We start from the raw sequence: 19,261 nt of genomic DNA on the forward strand, positions 1-19,261 counted from the left end.
GGATGTTCTGGTTGTGCAGCTGAATAATGCTACATTCTTGCTTGCCAATGGCCTTTGAGTATTATGGACTGTTAAAGTCACTTGTTTGGGACTTTTTAAAAAAATTCAGCCGTAACGCATGCATTTATCTGTTTCACACAGATAGGAGTAGCATCACAATCTCGTTGTCTTGAACTAAGTTCTAGTAAAGTTCTATTCTATTCTTTTCCACCATGGAATGATTGTTGGTGTCAAACGGGCTGGTTTGACTATCTCAGAAACTGCTGATCTTCTGGGATTTTCATGTACAACAGGCTCTCGTGTTTACAGAGAATGGTGCGAAAAACAAAAAGAAAATCCAGTAGGCGATACTCCTGTGGGTGAAACTACCTTGTTATCGAGAGAGGTCGGAGGGAGAACAGTCAGAATGCTTCAAACTGACAAGACAGCAACGGCCACTCAACAGCAACGTCTTACAACAGTGGTGTGCACAACAGCATCTCTGAACGCACAACACGTCCAACTGTGAAGTGGATGGGCTACAACAGCAGAAGAAAATGAACACACATTCCACGGCTGATTTATTAGGTGCCGGAGGCTCCTCATAAAGTGCCCACTGAGTGTACACGTGACAATAAGTACAAGTCTGAATCTGAAGCAGTACTAATCTCCCACTCCAATGCACCAAGGCCCGGCACATGGGGATGTTTTATACCCTGAACATTCAGCGAGAATACTGAGCAAGTTAAAATTACCTGTTCAATCAGGTGACAGATGACAATGAATCAATATTTAATTATGTATTTACCATCTAATCAAAAGAACACAAGAGACCTTGGGGGAGCTGCAATTAGGTAACTGAGCCCTAGCAAAGGTCAGTGATGTATTAATACAGATGGTGCTGGTCTAAAGCAGCTTCACTGGGATTCCCTGAATGGCTCGAAGAATGAAGCAGCCATCCACGGAGGGACAGGAATGCCACAAGATCCTTCATAAAAGACCTTTTGAGAATCGTACAGCCAATTTCTGACAGCTGCATTCATCTCGGGCATTATCTGAACATGGGTCCTGTGTTCACAGCAAGCTAAGCCTGAGATTACAGTTCACTGTTTATCAAATCAACCTCCTGCCCTGTTGCTGTGTGACATGGAAAAAGTTTGGGTACCAAAGTCACTGATTCCTCTTAAGATAACCCCCTGCTTAATGATAGAGGCTCTGACCCCAGACCGCTCACTGGCACCCTTCGACGCCTTGGCAAGTCCCTTGCATTCAGCTCTAGTCCCCAGGAATGTGGAGAATGTGCAGAGGGTTCAGGACAGGTTTTCCGAGATATTGCTTGGATTGGAGGAAAAGTGTGATACCAAGAGATCGGACAAACTAGGGTTGTTTTCCCTGAAGTGGCAAAGGCTGAAGGGAGACCAAATAGAAGCTTATAAAAACTAATAGAAGATAATTAAAATATTACATATTTATGTCAATGTATCAATTTTCAAGCCATGCCACTCAGGGACTTGGACAACATGCTTAGCCCCCGATCAGGGTCACGTGAAGCCATGGGAGTGGGTGGTGGATGGTCGTATGGGCAGCTGGTGCAGATCACAAGTCCTGGCTATGTGACCACTGCTTCAGATTCAGACGTGTACTTATTGTCACGTGTACACTCAGTGGGCACTTTATGAGGAGCTTCCGGTACCTCATAAATCAGCCATGGAATGTATGTTCATTTTCTTCTGCTGTTGTAGCCCATCCACTTCACAGTTCGCCAGGCAGACAATCTCTGAAGAGTATTGATAATGACTGGGGTCACCCACCTTGTAAAGACACTGTCCAGGAGAAGGCAATGGCAAACCACTTCTGTAGAAACATTACCAAGAACAATCATGGTTGTGGAAAGATTATGCGATATGTAGTTCTGGTCTCTTTACTTGAGGAAGGATATACTGGCTTTGGAGGTGGTACAAAGGAGGTTCACCGGGTTGATTCCAGAGATGAGGGGGTTAGACTATGAAGAGAGATTGAGTCACCTGGTTCTGTACTCACTGGAATTCAGAAGAATGAGAGGAGATCTTATACAAACATATAAAATTATGAAAGGGATAGATAAGATAGAGGCAGGAAAGTTGTTTCCACTGGTAGGTGAGACTAGAACTAGAGGACATAGCCTCAAGATTCGGGGGAGTAAATTTAGGACGGGGATGAGGAAGAACTGCTTTTCCCAGAGAGTGGTGAATCTGTAGAATTCTCTGCCCAATGAAGCAGTGGAGGCTACCTCAGTAAATATATTTAAGACAAGGTTGGATAGATTTTTGCATAGTAAGGGTTATGGGGAAAAGGCAGGTAGGTGGAGATGTGCCTATGGTCAGATCGGCCATGATCTTATTGAATTGCGGAGCAGGCTCGATGGGCCAGATGGCCGACTCCTGCTCCGATTTCTTATGTTCTTATGTTCTTATGTTATGATGATGTGCTGGATCATAATTATACGTGCTGTGGGTGACTGTGTTTTGCGCCCTGGCCCCAGAGGAATGATGTTTCATTTAGCAGTATACATGTGCATGGTTGAATGACAATAAACTTGAAGCTTAAACTATAAGGGGTATATTGTATGTAGGTCTTTTTTTTTACACAGAGAGTGGCGAGCACTGGAACACTTGCCAGGGGTGGTGGTTAGAGGCAGACGCATTAGCGACATTTAAGGGACTCTTACATGGGCACATGGATGATAGAAAAATGAGGGCTATGTGGGAGGGAAGGGTTAGATTGATCTTACAGTAGGTTACAAGATTGGCACATCATGAGCTGAAGGACTCATACTACGCTATATTAATCAAAGATTGAAAATACATTTATTATCCAAGTATGCATGCAGCGTACATCCCTGTGAGTCGTCTTCCCACAGACAGTCACAAAACAAAGGAACACCATGGAACCGACCTGTTCAAAGAAAAACCCCCCAAACCACGTACAAAATATTTGCACAAACGACCACAAAAAGGAAACACAGTGGAAACACAGAATATAAAACGCAAAATCACAAGGCACATTTCAGTTCAGTTCAGCTCAGTGTTTGTAATCTGCAGGCCGCCCCGATTCAAATATCGCCCAAAAGTAGGAACAAAAAAGTGCGACCATAACTAGAACACATCATAAACCTGAGTTAAGAGTCCAAGTCTACAATCCACGTTGATTAAACCTTGCTCCAGCACCATCCGGAATCGAGGGAGAGGATCTTCCCTCAGGAGAAGAGAGTGAGAGACCGTCTGTCTTAGTGTTGGGTCTATCAAACCCAGATCTTCCAGCTGGCGCAGTAAAGCGATGCGCTAACGGTTACACTGGCTGCAGTACAATGCAATTTTTTTTTAATTACAAGTTACAAAAAGTAAGTAATGCAAAAAGAGAGCAAGATGGTGAAACAGTGTTCATGGGTTCGTGGAGCATTCAGAAATCTGAAACTCTACCAAATCCCAAGCGGTGACCCCATTGATTGGGGCCCATCCCACCCCAGGGACCTCGCCTCACCTCCCTGCTCACCCACCCACACACCACTGGGTCTTCTAGAGCCTTGCAATTGCTGGACATTCATGGACTTGCGTCATGTTTGGCCTGTCAAGACCTGCAGGTCTCACTCGCACATACACACACGTCAAGAACAGACAACAGCCGGCAACAAATGGGAAAATAATACGCTGGATTCTTACAGCCGGCAGTCTGGTGAGCTGAAGGAGAAGATGACAAGAGGGTTGTGTGTGGCTCAGTAAATGACTGCACAGTCCTGATAGACAACAGGCTCCGTCGTTATTTGGAGGAGAAATAAGCAGACACAAATCCCTTTCTAAAGCAGCATTGACACAGCAGCAGTGTATTATTGTGGAAAGAAGCAATCAGCCAGCTGTATTGTGCTGAGATCAACTCAAAGAAACAATCCTGCACCACCGCCCCCACGTCGTGAATGCCAACGAGCGATGCACTCTGCTCAGGGCACGGCAGGAACCCAATCATTAACTCTGGATATCTTGATAAGACATAACCACACAAATCCCACAGCGAGTTCATTGTTCCTGCCAACACTGTACCACTGTTGAACCCTCACGCGCCCCCCCCCCAACAAACTCTCTGCCAGTCCTTGTTCAGAAGAACGATCGGCTTCCCTCTTGTCAGGCCAGCCGGAGAGGGTGAGGACACAGGGGTGGGTTCAGACACCGGCTTTCACTCTTGGCTAACGACACTGAGGACCAACTCCTGGTACTGGGTCCAACAGAGTGGGAAGGTAAAAGTAAAATAGCAGGATCTCTCATCTTCCTTCACTCCAAACAGAAGAGACCAGCTTGCCCAACCTATCCTCATATGACCTGGTCTCCGATTCAGACAGCATCCTGGTAAACTGCCTCCGCACCCTCTCTAAAACTTCCACATCCATTCTATAATGAAGCAACCAAAACTGAACTCAATACTTCAAGTGTGGCTGCAACATTTCCTCGCAGCTGTTAAACTCAATTCCCCAACTAACGAAAGCCAACACACTAGACACCTTCTTAACCACCCTATTAACTTTGAGGGATCACTGAATGCAAATCTCAAGATCTCTCTGTTATAAATCCTACCATTAATTTTGTACTCTGCCTTCAACCTCAACCTTCCAAAATGAATCACTTCACATTTTCCTGGAATGAACTCCATCTGCCGCTTGTCAGCCCAACTCTGCGCCCTGTCAATGTCCTTTTGTAAACTACGACAATTTTCTACATTGTCCACAAATCCTCCAACCTTTGTGCCATCTGCAAACTTACTAACCCACATTTCCACTCCCTCATCCAAGTCATTTATAAATCTCATAAAGAGCAGTGACCCCTGAACAGATTCCTGAGGACCACCACTGGTCACTGACCTCCAGGCAGAATATGCTGCATCTACTACCAGCTTCTACCTGCTGTGGGCAAGCCAACTGCAAATCCATCCGGCTTGTAATGAAACAAATAACTGATCATTCCTGGCACAGAAGATGTCCAGAAATCAGTACCCTCTGAGGTCTATTTGTTTCTAGTCCCTGTGCCAAGAATGCAATATCCTCCCCATGTACTTCATCTCCCTGTGGGAACCGGGGCTTTGAATGCTCCTTAATGGAGGGTGCTAGCACATCTGGGCCTGTACCTTTGTGGGCTACCTGCAGGCTGTGCGAGGACATTCAGCCCCTCAGCCCCATCCTCACTCCGGGAGACAAGGCCTTTCATGTGCGTGGGCGTAGGTCCGTCTGTGTGCGTGTACCTGGGCATACGCTTGTGTGTACACGAGTGTACTCTGGGGATGAGTCTTGCAACTTCATCATGGCAACACCTCCAAAACCCAACTATCCGCCCACCCACACACTGTAGTGTTGCTGTCAGTCGCCCGGTGGCATATTCCCTCCTCTTTCCAATTGACACAACAAACGTTTCACTGGGTGTGAGCACCATGTGACAGAAAGACAACAATCCACCCTGCACCCTTAGTTCAAGCCCTGCGTCCCTACCGAGGTATTCTGACACTGCACCCTGGAGCTGTTGAACCGTAGGGCAGGCACGCGGTGCACGGTCCCCTGGATGTTGAAGATGCACTCGTAGCTCCGTTGGCCTGACTGAGGTTGGGGTAGGTTCTTGGCGGCCAGCGTGATCGGCTTGACCACTCCCACCGGGATGAAGATCTCCGTGGAGGGGAGAATCTGCGGGCAGTCCTGTGAAGGGAAGAGGGAGCCATCAGTCAATGCATCACTCTCATTTCTGAAGCCATCAGTCAATGTACTGCCTGCTTTCTGAAGCCTCCCATCCCCTTCCAGCCATGTTATCACACACCCCATGTTGTCCTACACCAGGGGTTCCCATCCTTTTTTATGTCACAGACTCCTATCATTATCTGAGGGGTCCGTATATCCTAGGTTGGCAACCTGTGGTCTAAAAGATACATAAGACATTGAAGTAGATTAGACAATTTGACCCATCAGGTCTGCTCTGATTTTTAATAATTTTTTGCCCTGCTGTTGTTTGCAAGGCCCTGCCCCTCGTTAGCATGATCCGCCCTTCAATTAGCATGACCCCGCCCTTCATTTGCATGGCCCCACCCTTCATTTACATGATATCTGTGCATCACATATTCATTTGCATGTCGATACAAAACAACAAGAGCAGGAAATTGCAATGTTCGCATTCATGTGGTTAGGACTGAAACATAAGTATGTGCTGCCTAGGCTTTACAACAATTATAATTGTAACAATACAACTAATAAAACAAAAACTTCACACCATTTTACAAGTTTCTTCCCCCAGGCAGTTAATCTGATCAACCATTCCAATCAGCCACCACCACCACTCTCTAACTATTACCTCAGCCACTGCTCTATAAACACTTGAAACCACTTTTTACAATGCTGTTTACATGACGGTATTTATATACTTATGCACATTTTATTCCATCTCCATACTTTAACCACTAAGTTTATTTTATAGATAATTCTTAATTCTTTAGAATTGTTAAATGTTGTTCTTTGTTGCATGTCGCACCCTGACCAACACATCACAGCAAGTTCCTAAAACATGTAAATGTATATGAAATAAAGTTGACCCTTGATACGATGTCCTTCAAACCACATTTGGAACATTGTGAGCAAACTAGGGCCTTGTATACAAAGAATCATGTGGCAGCATAGCGGTTAGAATTATGCTTTCCAATAAGCTTTTGGCACTTTGGCCTTCATAAATCAGTGTGTTGAGTACAGGAGATGGGGTGTTATGTTGAAGTTGTATAAGACATTGGCAAGGCCTAATTTGGAGTACCGTGTGCAGTTTTGGTCATCTTTCTACAGGAAAGATGTAAATAAGGTTGAAATAGTACAGATAAAATTTACAAGGATGTTACTAGATCTGGAGGACCTGAGTTATAAGGAAAGATTGAATAGGAGGTCTTTATTCCTTGGAACATAGAAGATTGAGAGGAGATTCGATAGAGGTATATGAAATTATGAGGGGCAGAGATAGGGTAAGAGCAAGCAGGCTTTTTCAATAGAGGTTGGGTGGGACTACAACTACAGATCATGGGTTAAAGGGAAAGAGCTTAAGGGAAACATGACAGGGAATTTCTTCACTCAGAGGGTTGTGAGTGGGGAACGAGCTGCCAGCACAAATGGTGCATGCAAACTCAATTTCAACATTTGAGAGAAGTTTGGATGGGTACATGGATGGTAGGGGTATGGAGGGTAATGGTTCTGGTGCTGGTCGATTGGAGTAGGCAGTTGAAATGGCCCAGCACAGACTAGATGGGTCAAAGGGCTTGTTTCTGTGCTGTCCTTCTGCAAGACCCTCTGACTCTAAACAGAGCCTGTTTATTGGAATTGGAATTAGATTGTTATTGTCACATGTACCAAGATACAGTGAAAAGCTTGTCTTGTATACTGTTCTCACAGACACAGTGTTCATTACACAGTACATTGAGGTAGTACAAGGTAAAACAGTAACAATACAGAATAAAGTGCAACAGTCACTGAACAAGTGCAATGTAGGTAGAGATATGGTGCAAGGTCACAAGATAGATAGTCAGGTCAACAGTCCCTCTTAATGTGCTAGGGGACCGCTCGATACTCTTGTAAAAGCTGCCCTTGACCCTGGGGGGAGTAAGTGCTTCACTGTGGTAGGAGTGTCTAAAAGAGAGGGGTATAGATTTAAGTTGGTTGGTGGAGTGGAGATACGTCTCTACCAAAGGAGGTGTAAGGCGCTCCTTCCCTCCGCTAGCCTGCGGGGCACCCTCAGGCAAGGTGCAGCACCTGCTCAGCCCCTGATCAGGGTCACGTGAAGCCGTGGGAACAGGTGGTGGATGGTCGTATCAGCTGCTGGTGCACATCACAAGTCCTGGTTATGTGATCATTGACACCAGGCAGACGATCTCCGAAGAGTATTGATAATGGCTGGGGTCACCCGTCTTGTAAAGACACTGCCCAGAAGAAGGCGATGTCACCAAAGATTTGCCAAGAACAATCATGGTCGTGGAAAGATCGTGATCACCTACATCAAACAACACGTTGTGATGAACAAATGATAGGTTTAAAGTGAGAGGTAGGAGAATTGAAGGCAATCTGAGTGGTAACTCTTTCTCACAAAGACTAATTCATACTGTCATTTAACTACGTACACATATACCGTCAAACGAGACAGAGTTTCTCTGGACCAGGGTGTAAAGCACACTCGTACACTTAACACGTGATAACTTCGGAAATAAGAATTAAATCTGCAAATGAATTACGCATAGATAAACAAAGTAAAGTGCATAAATTAAATATTGTAAGGTACAGAACAAATCATCCTGTGACACTTCGAATACGACGTTGCAGGAAGGTCAGAAGCTTAACGGCCTGAGGGAAGAAGCTGCTTCCTATTCCATTCTTGCCTTAATGCAATGGAGTCTCCTTCCTGATCTCAGAATGTCAAAGAGGATGTTGGATGGATGGGTGGGATCCTTGATAGAACTAAGGGCCCTTCGTACGCAGCGCTCTAGATAAATGTCTGCGATAGATGGTAGGGAGACCATAGAACATAGAACTCAGAATAGTACAGCACAGTACAGGCCCTTCGGCCCACATTGTTGTGCCGAGCCTCAAACCCTGCCTCCCATATAACCCCCCACCTTAAATTCCTCCATATACCTGTCTAGTAGTCTCTTAAATTTCACTAGTGTACCTGCCTCCACCACTGAATCAGGCAGTGTATTCCACGCACCATCCACTCTCTGAGTAACAAACCTTCCTCTAATATCCCCCTTGAATTTCCCACCCCTTACCTTAAAGCCATGTCCTCTTGTATTGAGCAGTGGTGCCCTGGGGAAGAGGCACTGGCTATCCACTCTATCTATTCCTCTTATTACCTTGTACACCTCTATCATGTCTCCTCTCATCCTCCTTCTCTTCAAAGAGTAAAGCCCTAGCTTCCTTAATCTCTGATCATAATCCATACTCTCTAAACCAGGCAACATCCTGGTAAATCTCCTCTGTACCCTTTCCAATGCTTCCACATCCTTCCTATAGTGATGCAACCAGAACTGGACACAGTACTCCAAATGTGGCCTAACCAGAGTTTTATAGAGCTGTATCATTACCTCGCGACTCTTAAACTCTATCCCTCGACTTATGAAAGCTAACACCCCATAAGCTTTCTTAACTACCCTATCCACCTGTGAGGCAACTTTCAGTGATCTGTGGACATGTACACCCAGATCCCTCTGCTACTCCACTCTACCAATTATCCTGCCATTTACCTTGTACTCTGCCTTGGAGTTTGTCCTTCCAAAGTGTAAATCCCTCGCATCCTCTCTGGAATGAGCTGCCAGAGGAAGTGGTGGAGGCAGGAACAGGAACAACATTGAAAAGGCACCTGATCAGGCCACTGAATGAGCAGAACATCGAGTGATATGGAATTATTGCATGCAAGCCAGATTAGTATGGATATGCATGAGGGTCAGTAGGAGATGTGGTGGGCCGAAGGGTCTATTTCTCTGCTGAACAACTTGACGACCAAGTGAAGAAGTTGGTGGATTTTGCCTTGCTGTGTGCTGGCCCAAAGCTGGTGAATCCATGCTGGTCCCGAAATTTAGCCACTGTGCTCGCACACTCCCCCCTCCCCCCCATCGTGGCTGGGTATACTGTTACGCCTCTCAAATCTCTCAGTGACACGGTGGTTCAGGTGGAAACATTACTGACGTTGACATATTGTGAGTGACGGCTCGATGCAATGGACGGAGATGAAGTCCCAATTGAACGACTGTAGATTCGCTGCCAGAGGTATATTTTTGGAAATAATTATCTGCGGTTCATCGCACCAATGTGATGGCTGCTTCGTATTCCTGTGCATCTCCTCTGTGTGTCTCCTCCTCGCTTTCCAGTCAGAGTAACATTCCACACTCCGCCTGATCTCTCTTCTTGTTCCCATCTCTCTGCACCTCACACCTCTTACAAAGCGCAGTCACCCTCACTATCAGGATTTCTCACCCGGCACTGTCAGCTCCTGATCAGGCACCCTTTCCACAAGGCATCGCACCCCTGAATGCCTAACGCTATCATGGACACAAGGGATGCTGCAGATGCTGGAAATCGAGAGCTGTGCACACAGAATGCTGGAGAGACTCAGCAGGTCAGCGTCTATGCAGGGGAGTAAACAATCAATGTTTCGGGCCGAAACCCTTCATCAGGACTGGAAAGAAAGGGGGAAGAAGTCAGAATAAGAAGGTGGGGTCGGGGGGACGGAGTACAAGCCGAAGGGTGGTCAGGTGAGGGGGAAGGCATATGGGTTTGGGAAAGGGAATGAAGTAAGAAGCTGCGATGTGATAGGTGGAAGAGGTAAAGGGATAAAGAAGAAGGAATTTGTTAAGAGAGGAGAGTGGACCAATGGAAAAAAATGAAGGAGGAGGGGAACTAGAGGGAAGTTATGGGTAGGTCAATGAGGCCAGGGGAAGTGAAGAAAAGTCCCCACGGTCCACTGTCCTCTCTCATTGTTAGATTCCTTTTACTTCGGCCCTCTTCGTCTTTCACCTACAAGAGAGAGGTAGCGGGGGGAGAGAGGGAGTAGGGAGGAGAGGGGGAGAGGGAGGGGGATGGGGAAAGGAATGGGGGAGGGGAGAGGAATGGGGAGGAGAGGAGTGAGAGGGAATGGCGAAGGGAGAGGGGAGGGGGTGAGGGGGGATGGGAGGGGAAGAGGGGAGGCGGGAGATAGGGGAGGGGGAGGGAGGGAGAGGGAGAAGGATGATGGGGTAGAGGAGGGAGAACTGGGGAGAGAGAGGGAGAGGGGAGAGGGGGAGCAGGAGGGGGAAGGGGAAGGGGAGAGGGAAGGGGAGAGAGAGGGGAGGTAGGGAAGGAGAGAGAGAGGCTGATGACAGTGAGAGAGAAAGAGAGGGTGAGAGAGAGAGACAGAGCGAGAGATAAGGGAAGAAGAGTGAGGGAGAGACTGAGTGAGACAGACATCAAGAGAGAGATAAAAAGAGGGTCAGGGAAGGAATTCCAGAACTGTGTATTGGATCATTATTCAGGTCAGATCGTTCTACAATGTCATGGTTTGAGAGGTTTTGGTATCCATGGCAACTGGATACCAGCCAGCTCCTGGTCCAGGTACCCACCTGTTCTGTTCTGTGCCTGAGCAGACAGCGCACAGAAAGCCCCCACATGTAGCGGGGTGTAAGGAACGGGATGTGAAATGTTGGGTAAGTATTAGCAGGAGCGGTAATACAGCACTCCTACTCTGCGTTGAAATGGAATTAGACTGCTCACTCATGAGCCCTACAGCCCACATCTCAATGGGCAGATCACACCCCTGACAGCTCGGCACCATCAGCTCTTTGCTCAGTGCTCCAGAGAGGGAGCGGAGTTTGGGGTCTGCAAACTCCGCCTCAGAAGTGAGAGGTATTTCATTGCCCTTCCTTTCTTTCTTTCTTTTTAAACCTTTTTATTAATTTTCAAAATTATAAACTCAATAACAAAGTTGATACAAAGAGATTGGAATAATCTTAATAAGCATATACAAAAAGGATTTTAAGTAACATAGGTATAATAGACTGCCAAACTCATAATGAAATTAGTCATAAAAAAAAAGAAATAAAAAGAAAAATATATAAATATAAACAAAGAAAAATCCCCAAAAGAAAAAGAAAAAAAAAACCCAAAAAGAAACAAAACAAAACAGGGCTAGACCAATATCTTGAATCAGACACGTTCAGTAATGTCGTCAACTCCGCTCCTCTATTCATATAATTTAAGTTAAAAAAAAAGATTCGGAAAGGTCAGATTACATCATATGAAAATTGTTGTATAAAAGGTTTCCAAGTTTCTTCAAATTTAACCGAAGGATCAAAAATATCACTTCTAATTTTTTCTAAATTTAAACTTATCGCCCTTCCAATGGGGGCACATGGAAGGAACTCCCCACTCCTGTGCTGAGTGGTACTGAGGCCAATTCCCTGGGTCTCCACAGCCTAGCAGCCAGGCAGGCTGCACTGGGGTCGAAGGGACGGTGGGACCTGTGATTCGCAGGGACAGCAGAGCCACTGCGTCACAGCTCCAGAAATCTGGCTTCTATCCTGCCTCGGGGCGCTGCTTGCGTGGAGTTTACACGCTCCCCTGTGACCACGTGTGTGCTTTGATAATGAATTTATTTTGAACTTTTGAACTCTGCTTTAAATATACAGTGCAGTTTGTTAAGAGCGCAGGTCTGTTTTATAGACTCGATACAAATATAAATATACAGGATTTAGATATCCTGACCCACACTTCAGAAGGTGACGGTAAAGCGCCTTAATACTGTTTAAACCGCCTTAGACGAAGAAGAAGAGGAATCTGGTGGGTGGGGGGGGTGCAATTATGGGCAGTGTAGGGAGAACTTAATGGGATAAATGTAGAATTGGTGTAAAGGGGTGCTTTAATGGTCAGTACAGCAATTATGGGCCGAAGGTCATTTTGCTGCACTGAGGCACTTTGGCGTCCTTCTCGTTCAGTATTTCTGATACTTGTCAGGTGGAAAAGGTTTACGAGAAGCTGGTGGTTGAATAGTCAGCACAGCCTCGATGGGCCAAAGGGTCTCTTTTCATACCAAGTAATTCCACCCCTCTATGACATCCTTCTCATCTAGTACATCAGTTACTTATTGTCAGATAGGTACACAACACTGGGAGAACTCAGCACATCCAGGGAGAGGAACACAGTCGACACTTCAAGCCAAGCCTCTTCATCAGGTCTTGCTTCTCCTCTCCAAAGACAAAAGCCCCAGCTCACTTAGAAGGCATGCTCCCCAATCCAAGCAGCGTCCTGGTAACACAGACAAGATGCCGGAGGAACTCAGCAGGCCAGGCAGCATCTATGGAAAAAAGTACAGTTGACATTCCGGGTCGAAAACATCAACTGTACTTTTTTCCATAGATGCTGCCTGGCCTGCTGAGTTCCTCCAGCATTTTGTGTGTGCTGCTCAGATTTCCAGCATCTGCAGATTTTCTCTTGTTTGTGAAGCATCCTGATAAATCTCCTCCGCACTCTCTCTAAAGCTTCCACAGCCTTCCTATAATGAGGTGGCCAGAACTGAACACAATACTCCAACTGTGATCTAACCAGAGTTTTATAGAGCTGCAACATTACCTCACGGCTCTTGAACTCAATTACCAGATATGTTTTTTAAACTCTGTGTCAACTCTTTCAGAATGAGAACCAGATTTATTATCACTGCATACAGGATGTCATGCAATTTGTCATTTTGCAGCAGCAAAGCAGTGCAAGACATAACAGAAGCAATGTTGCAATGAGAAATGCAAAAAATAAATAAGTAGTGCCAAATAGTAACTTATAAACACAAGAGATTCTGCAGATGCTGAAAATCCAGAGCAACACACACAAAATACTGGACAAACTCAGCAGGTCAGGCAGCATCTATAGAGGGGAATCAGTTAACATTTCAGACTGAGAACCTCCATCAGGACTGGAAAGGAAGGGGACAGGACAAAGAAACCTCACTATTCCTCTTTAACATTATGTATTTATTTATTCATGATCTATTTATTTATCAATCTACTGTAACTGTATGCACATAAACAGTCAATGTTTCTGGCCAAGACCCTTCATCAGGACTGGAAAGGAAGAAGGAAGAAGCCAGAATAAGAAGGTGGGGAGAAGACAGGTGATAGGTGAGACCAGGTGATTTACAGGTGATAGGTGAGACCAGGTGATTTACTGGTGGCTATGCATTTTAAATCCACCTCCCATTCCCAATCTGACATATCGGTCCACGGCCTCCTCTAAGGTCATGATGTGGCCACTCTCAGGTTGGAGGAGCAAAATCTGGGCAGCCTCCAACCTGACGATATGAACATCAATTTATGCATCTCCCCCCTCCCCCCCTTTCACATTCCTTATTCTGAATCCCCTTTTTCCCCTTCTCTTCTCACCTGCCCATCACCTCTTTCTGGTGCCTCCTCTCCTTCCCTTTTTTCCATGGTCCACTATCATCTTCTGTCTGATTCCATCTTCTTCCATGTATCACCTCCCAGTTTCTCAGCTCATCCCACCTACCTTCTCCCTCACACAGTTTCCCCTATCTAGCATTCCTCCCCATCACTCCATCTTCTCATTCTGGCTCCTCCCACCACCCTCCCTTTTCAGTCCTGACGAAGGTTCTCTGCCCAAAACATCGACTGTTTCTTCACTTCCATTGATAGAATCAGAATCGGGTTTAATATCACTTGCATATGTCGTGAAGTTTGTTAACTTTGTGGCAGCAGTACGATGCAATATATGATAAATGTACAAACTTTGTAGAAAAAAGCTGAATTACAATTTGTATTGGAGGGGAGGAGAAGATGGTGGCGCGACGCAGCACTCGTGGCGGCTCCGAAATGATATCGGTATTTGTTAAGTAGGTACCGTGCACAATCCTGATTTGATGGAGACAGACGCGAAGAAGCACGAAGGAACACCTGGAAAAATTTCTGAAATGCCCGCTTCGCTGCCACTGCTACTGTGCGATCCAGAATCTCCGGAGGGGAAGGCCCCGAATCCTCGGCTTTGCCTATTGCCGGGGCCGGGGTCGAAGCGCTCGGCAGAGATGGTGCTCAGTGCTCGGTGTCAGAGGGCTGGTCGGAGGCTCGAAGTTTTCGGACGGACTCAAGAGTCGGCTGTGGTCTGGTGCTTCCAGGATGCTGCATCGGCAAGTTTGCGGCGCTGGAAGCTCATGGCAGGAAGAGTTTTTCTTCCTTCTACCGTCTGCATGAGATGATGGGACTTTCGAGAGACCTTAAGACTTTTTTTTTTACCATGCCCAATGGTCTATTCTTAATGCAATTACGGTATTGCTTTGCACTGTTGTAACTATATGTTATAATTATGTGGTTTTTGTCAGTTTTTCAGTCTTGGTTTGTCTTGTGTTTCTGTGATATCATTCCGGTTGTATCAGTTCTTAATGTATGCATTACTAAATGACAATAAAAGAGGACTGCATGTCCTCATAATCTAATCTAATCTATATATATCTGTATATTAAATAAAAGGAAAGGTACGTCACATCCGGAGTTTCTCCGGTTAGCGGACGATTTCCCTCCGCGCCTCTCTGACGTAGTGGGGAATCGCGTATGAGGCAAGTTACAGCAGTGGTTTGCCATTGCCTTCTGCCGGGTGAGTTTCCAAAGAGATCACCAGCTTGTAACCCAGCACGGATGGAAAGCGTGCAGGGGAGCCAGCTGGATTCGAACCCGGGACCTTTCGCCCCGAAGTCTGACACTGATGCCTCTACGCCACCAGCCAGGTCGTATATTAAATAGTTAAGTTAAAGTAAGCAGTGCAAAAATAGAAATAAATAAAAAAGAATAGTGAGGTCGTGTTCATTGGTTCAATGTCCATTCAGAAATTAGATGGCAGAGGGGAAGAAGCTGTTCCTGAATCATTGAGTGTGTGCCTTCAGGATCCTGTACGTCCTCCCTGATGGTAGCAATGAGATCAGGGCATGTCCTGGGTGATGGGGGTCCTTAATGATGGATGCCGCCTTCCTGAGGCACCGCTCCTTCAAGATGTCTTGGATACGATGGAGACTAGTATCCATGATGGAGCTGACCAACTTTACAACTTTCTGCAACTTACTTCAATCTTGTGCAGTAGCCCCCCTCCCCCAGCATACCAGAGGGTGATGCTGCCCGACCTGCAGAGTTCCTCCACCATTTTGTGTGTGTTGCAAAGTAGTCATGGGTTCACCAGCAGACGTTGGATCAGACATCCTCAGAGTGTGATGCCTGTGGTGGGTGAGCAGCTAGGCATTGCCTGCCTGCCTGGAATGGATACTCAGCAGAGGGATTTTTAAAAAAATCACTGAAAACTTGGGACATTTTCCATAGCGACTGAACTTTACAAGTAGTGAGTCACTGCTTTAGCAGCTCAAAGGAGCCAAGAATGAGAGGAGAAAGATAAAAATATAAATTAATCTCTCTGCACATGTATGTGGTCAGGAGCAACATTGCTGAGCGGCTCCATTGTGTTCAATATTTGCGCTGTCATTTTTTTTTACCTTTCTTCCCGAAGGCTTGATATTTTAATGAATGTTTTGAAGGGAAAATTGAGACTGTGGGGTCATGTGGATTTAATTGCAGCATCCTTGTTAACGCCTGACCTTTGGAAAACGTCAGCTTCTCCCCAAGGAGAGGCCGCTTTAATGCAAGGGATCCTAATTTGAAAACAACACTTCCACACAGGGCAGCTGGCCTTGGCCAACACACACACACAATGCTAGAGGAGCTCTACATCAATGGAGGGGAATAAACAGTCGATATTTCTAGCCGAGACCCTTCATCAGAAGAGAGAAGAAGCCAAAATAAGAAGGCGGTGGGTGGGATAGTGGGATGAAAGTTCGAGGAAGTCAAGACTGGGAACCAGAAATAAAGGGCAAGTCATAAGGACAGGTGAAAGGTCACCTCCCTTCGTTTCAGGATTTTTTTTAGAAAGGTTTTCGACAAAGCTGTACTGGAACAGTGATTTGCAAGATAAGTGCTTATGGTGTTGGAGATCCCAAAATGAGATGGATACAGAGGAAGATGTTAGGTGCTGGAGGAACCCAGCATGTTAGGCACCATCTGAGGGTGGAAATTGACCGTCAATGTTTCAGGTCAAAAGGGAGGGAAATGGACAACTGTTTCAGGCTGAAGAGTCTCGAGCTGAAATGTCGACTGTCCATGTCTCCTCCGCAGGAGCTGCTTGATCTGCTGAGCATCGAGGTAGTCAATCCAGATTCCAACATCAGAGGGAGACGGAGAGGAGAAGGAGGAGATAGGCAAAGGGAGAGACAGGGAAGGAGAGAGAGAGAGACATGAAGGAAGAGGGAGAGAAGGAAAAGGAGAGAGGGAAAAGAAAGAGAAACAGAGGCAAATATGAAGAGAGAATGAGAGAGAATGTGGGAGTGTGCGCGAGAGAGAGTAGAGGGAGAGAAGGAGAAAAGGGTACAGGAAGAGCGGGAGAGAGAAGGAGATAGAGACAAAGATATAGAAAGAGAGAGAAGCCAAATTCACAAATGATACAGAGGTGGGTGGGAACTCATGCTGTGTAAAGCGTACAAACAGTTTACAGAGATATTGATAGATTAAGTGAGTGGGCAAAATGCTGGCAAAGGGAGCACAATATGAGAAATATGAAATTACTTACTTGGGAAAAAAGGCTACTATATTTCAATGGGGAAAGATGGCGGAAAGCTACAGGGATGTTGGGAGCCTTCCCACATGAAACACAGAAAGCCAGCACACAGGTAATAAAAGCAACACGGTATGGGGTTGTGGAATACAGTGTTGGGAAAGGTACAATAATGCATTTTGCAAAACGGAACAATAGTGTGGACTATTATCTAACTGGGAGAAGGTTCAAACATCAGACGTGCAGAGGGACTTGGGGGTCCTCGTGCAAGATTCCCAGAAGGTTAGTTTACTGATTGAGTCTGTAGTAAAGAAGGCAAATACAATGTTGGCATTTATTTCAAGAGGAATAGAATATAAAAGCAAGGAGACAATGCTGAGGCTTTATAAGACACTGGTCAGGCCGTACTTGGAGTATTGTCAATAGTTTGGGGCTCCGTATTTCAGAAAGGAGGTAGTGTCATTGGAGAGAGTCCAGAGACGGTTCATGAAGATGATTCCAGGAATGAAGGGGTTAACATATGAGGAGCTTTTGGTAGCTTTGGGCCTGTATTCACTGGGATTTAGAAGAATTCATGGGCATCTCATTGAAACCTATCAAATGTTGAAAGGACTAGATAGGGTGGATGAGGAGAGAATGTTTCCTATGGTGGGGGGTATCCAGAACTGAGGACACAGTCTCAAAATTGAGGGGTAGCCTTTTAGAACAAAGATAAGGAGGATTTTTTCTAGCCAGAGAATGGTGAATCTGTGCAATGCCCTGCCACAACTGCAGTTTCCTGATTAGTCAGGGCATCAAAGGTTATGGTGAGAAGGTAGGTGTATGGGGTTGAATGGGATCCAGGATCAGCCACGATGGAATGCCAGAGCAGACTCAATGGGCTGAATGGCCTAATTCTGCTCCTATGTCATATGGAATGAGATCTAAGAGGTAAGTTGTTTTGCACGGAGATTGTTTGATATCCGGAAGTATTGCCAGAAGAGGTAGTGACATCAGAAGCAATTACTACACTTGGTGACCACTTTATCAGGTACACCTGTACACCTGCTCATTCATGCAAATATCTAATCAGCCAATCATGTGGCAGCAACTCAATGCATAAAAGCATGCAGACATGGTCAAGAGGCTCAGTTGCTGTTCAAACCAAACATCAGAACGGGGAAGAAATGTGACCTAAGTGACTTTGTCTGTGGAATGATTCTTGGTGCCAGGCAGGATGGTTTGAGTATCTCAGAAACTGAGATTTTCACACACAACAAAGTTCAAAGTAAATTTATCATCAAAGTACATATGTCACCATATATAACCCAGAGGTTCATTTTCTTGCAAGCATTCACAGTAATTACACGAAATGTCACAGAATCAATGAAAGACTGTACCCAACAGGGCAGGCAAAGAAACTGCAAATTCAAAAATGAAAAAGCAAATGATAATAATAAATACATAAGCAATAAATATCAAGATGAAGAGAATGGTGTGAAAAACAAAAACATCCAGTGAACAACAGATCTGTGTGTGAAAATGCCCTGTTAATGAGAGAGGTCAGAGGAGAATGGCCAGACTGGTTCAAGCTAACAGGAAGGTGACAGTAACTCAGGTAAACCCACGTTACAACAGTAGTGTGTTGAAGAGCAACTCTGAACGCACAACACATTGAAACTTGAAGTGGACGGACTACAGCAGCAGAAGACCACGCCGGGTTCCACTCTTGTACCTAATGAAACGGCCACAGCGTGTATGTTTAAGAGGCTCTTATATGGGCAAGAGACAGAAGGATAGGATCTAGGCCAGGGGTCCACACACCCCTCTGTTATTGGTAAGAATCCATGGCATAAAAAAAGGCTGGGAACCCCTGATCTAGGGAATGGGAATGGGATAGGTTACGAAAGGAAAGATTTAATAGGAACCTGAGGGACAACTTTTTTTTGACTCAGAGGGTGGAGAACATATGGAACAAGCTGCCAGAGGAAATGGTAGAGATGGGTACTTTTAAACGGCATTTGGATCAGTACGTGGATAGGGAACCCTTAGAGAGAGATGGGAAAAATGTGGATAATTGGGACTAACTTGGATGAGGCGTCTTGGTCGGCACAGAGCAGTTTGGCCAAAGGGTGTGTTTACATGCAGTGTGACTCC

The 19,261-nt window shown here is 45.6% G+C and overlaps 1 protein-coding gene across 3 annotated transcripts in view; it reads right to left on the reverse strand.

Annotated features, from left to right (window-relative positions):
* The window catches only part of LOC134356953 (plexin-A1-like), a 462,148-nt gene that overhangs the window by 163,102 nt on the left and 279,785 nt on the right, over positions 1–19,261 (reverse strand). For all 3 annotated transcript variants that reach the window (XM_063068230.1, XM_063068229.1, XM_063068231.1), the window contains exon 10: positions 5,486–5,686. In XM_063068230.1, the coding sequence (XP_062924300.1) occupies positions 5,486–5,686 (201 nt within the window). The remainder of the gene's footprint in view (positions 1–5,485; positions 5,687–19,261) is intronic.

Source organism: Mobula hypostoma, chromosome 15, assembly GCF_963921235.1.
Source record: "Mobula hypostoma chromosome 15, sMobHyp1.1, whole genome shotgun sequence".
In the NCBI taxonomy this organism is placed as follows: domain Eukaryota; kingdom Metazoa; phylum Chordata; class Chondrichthyes; order Myliobatiformes; family Myliobatidae; genus Mobula; species Mobula hypostoma.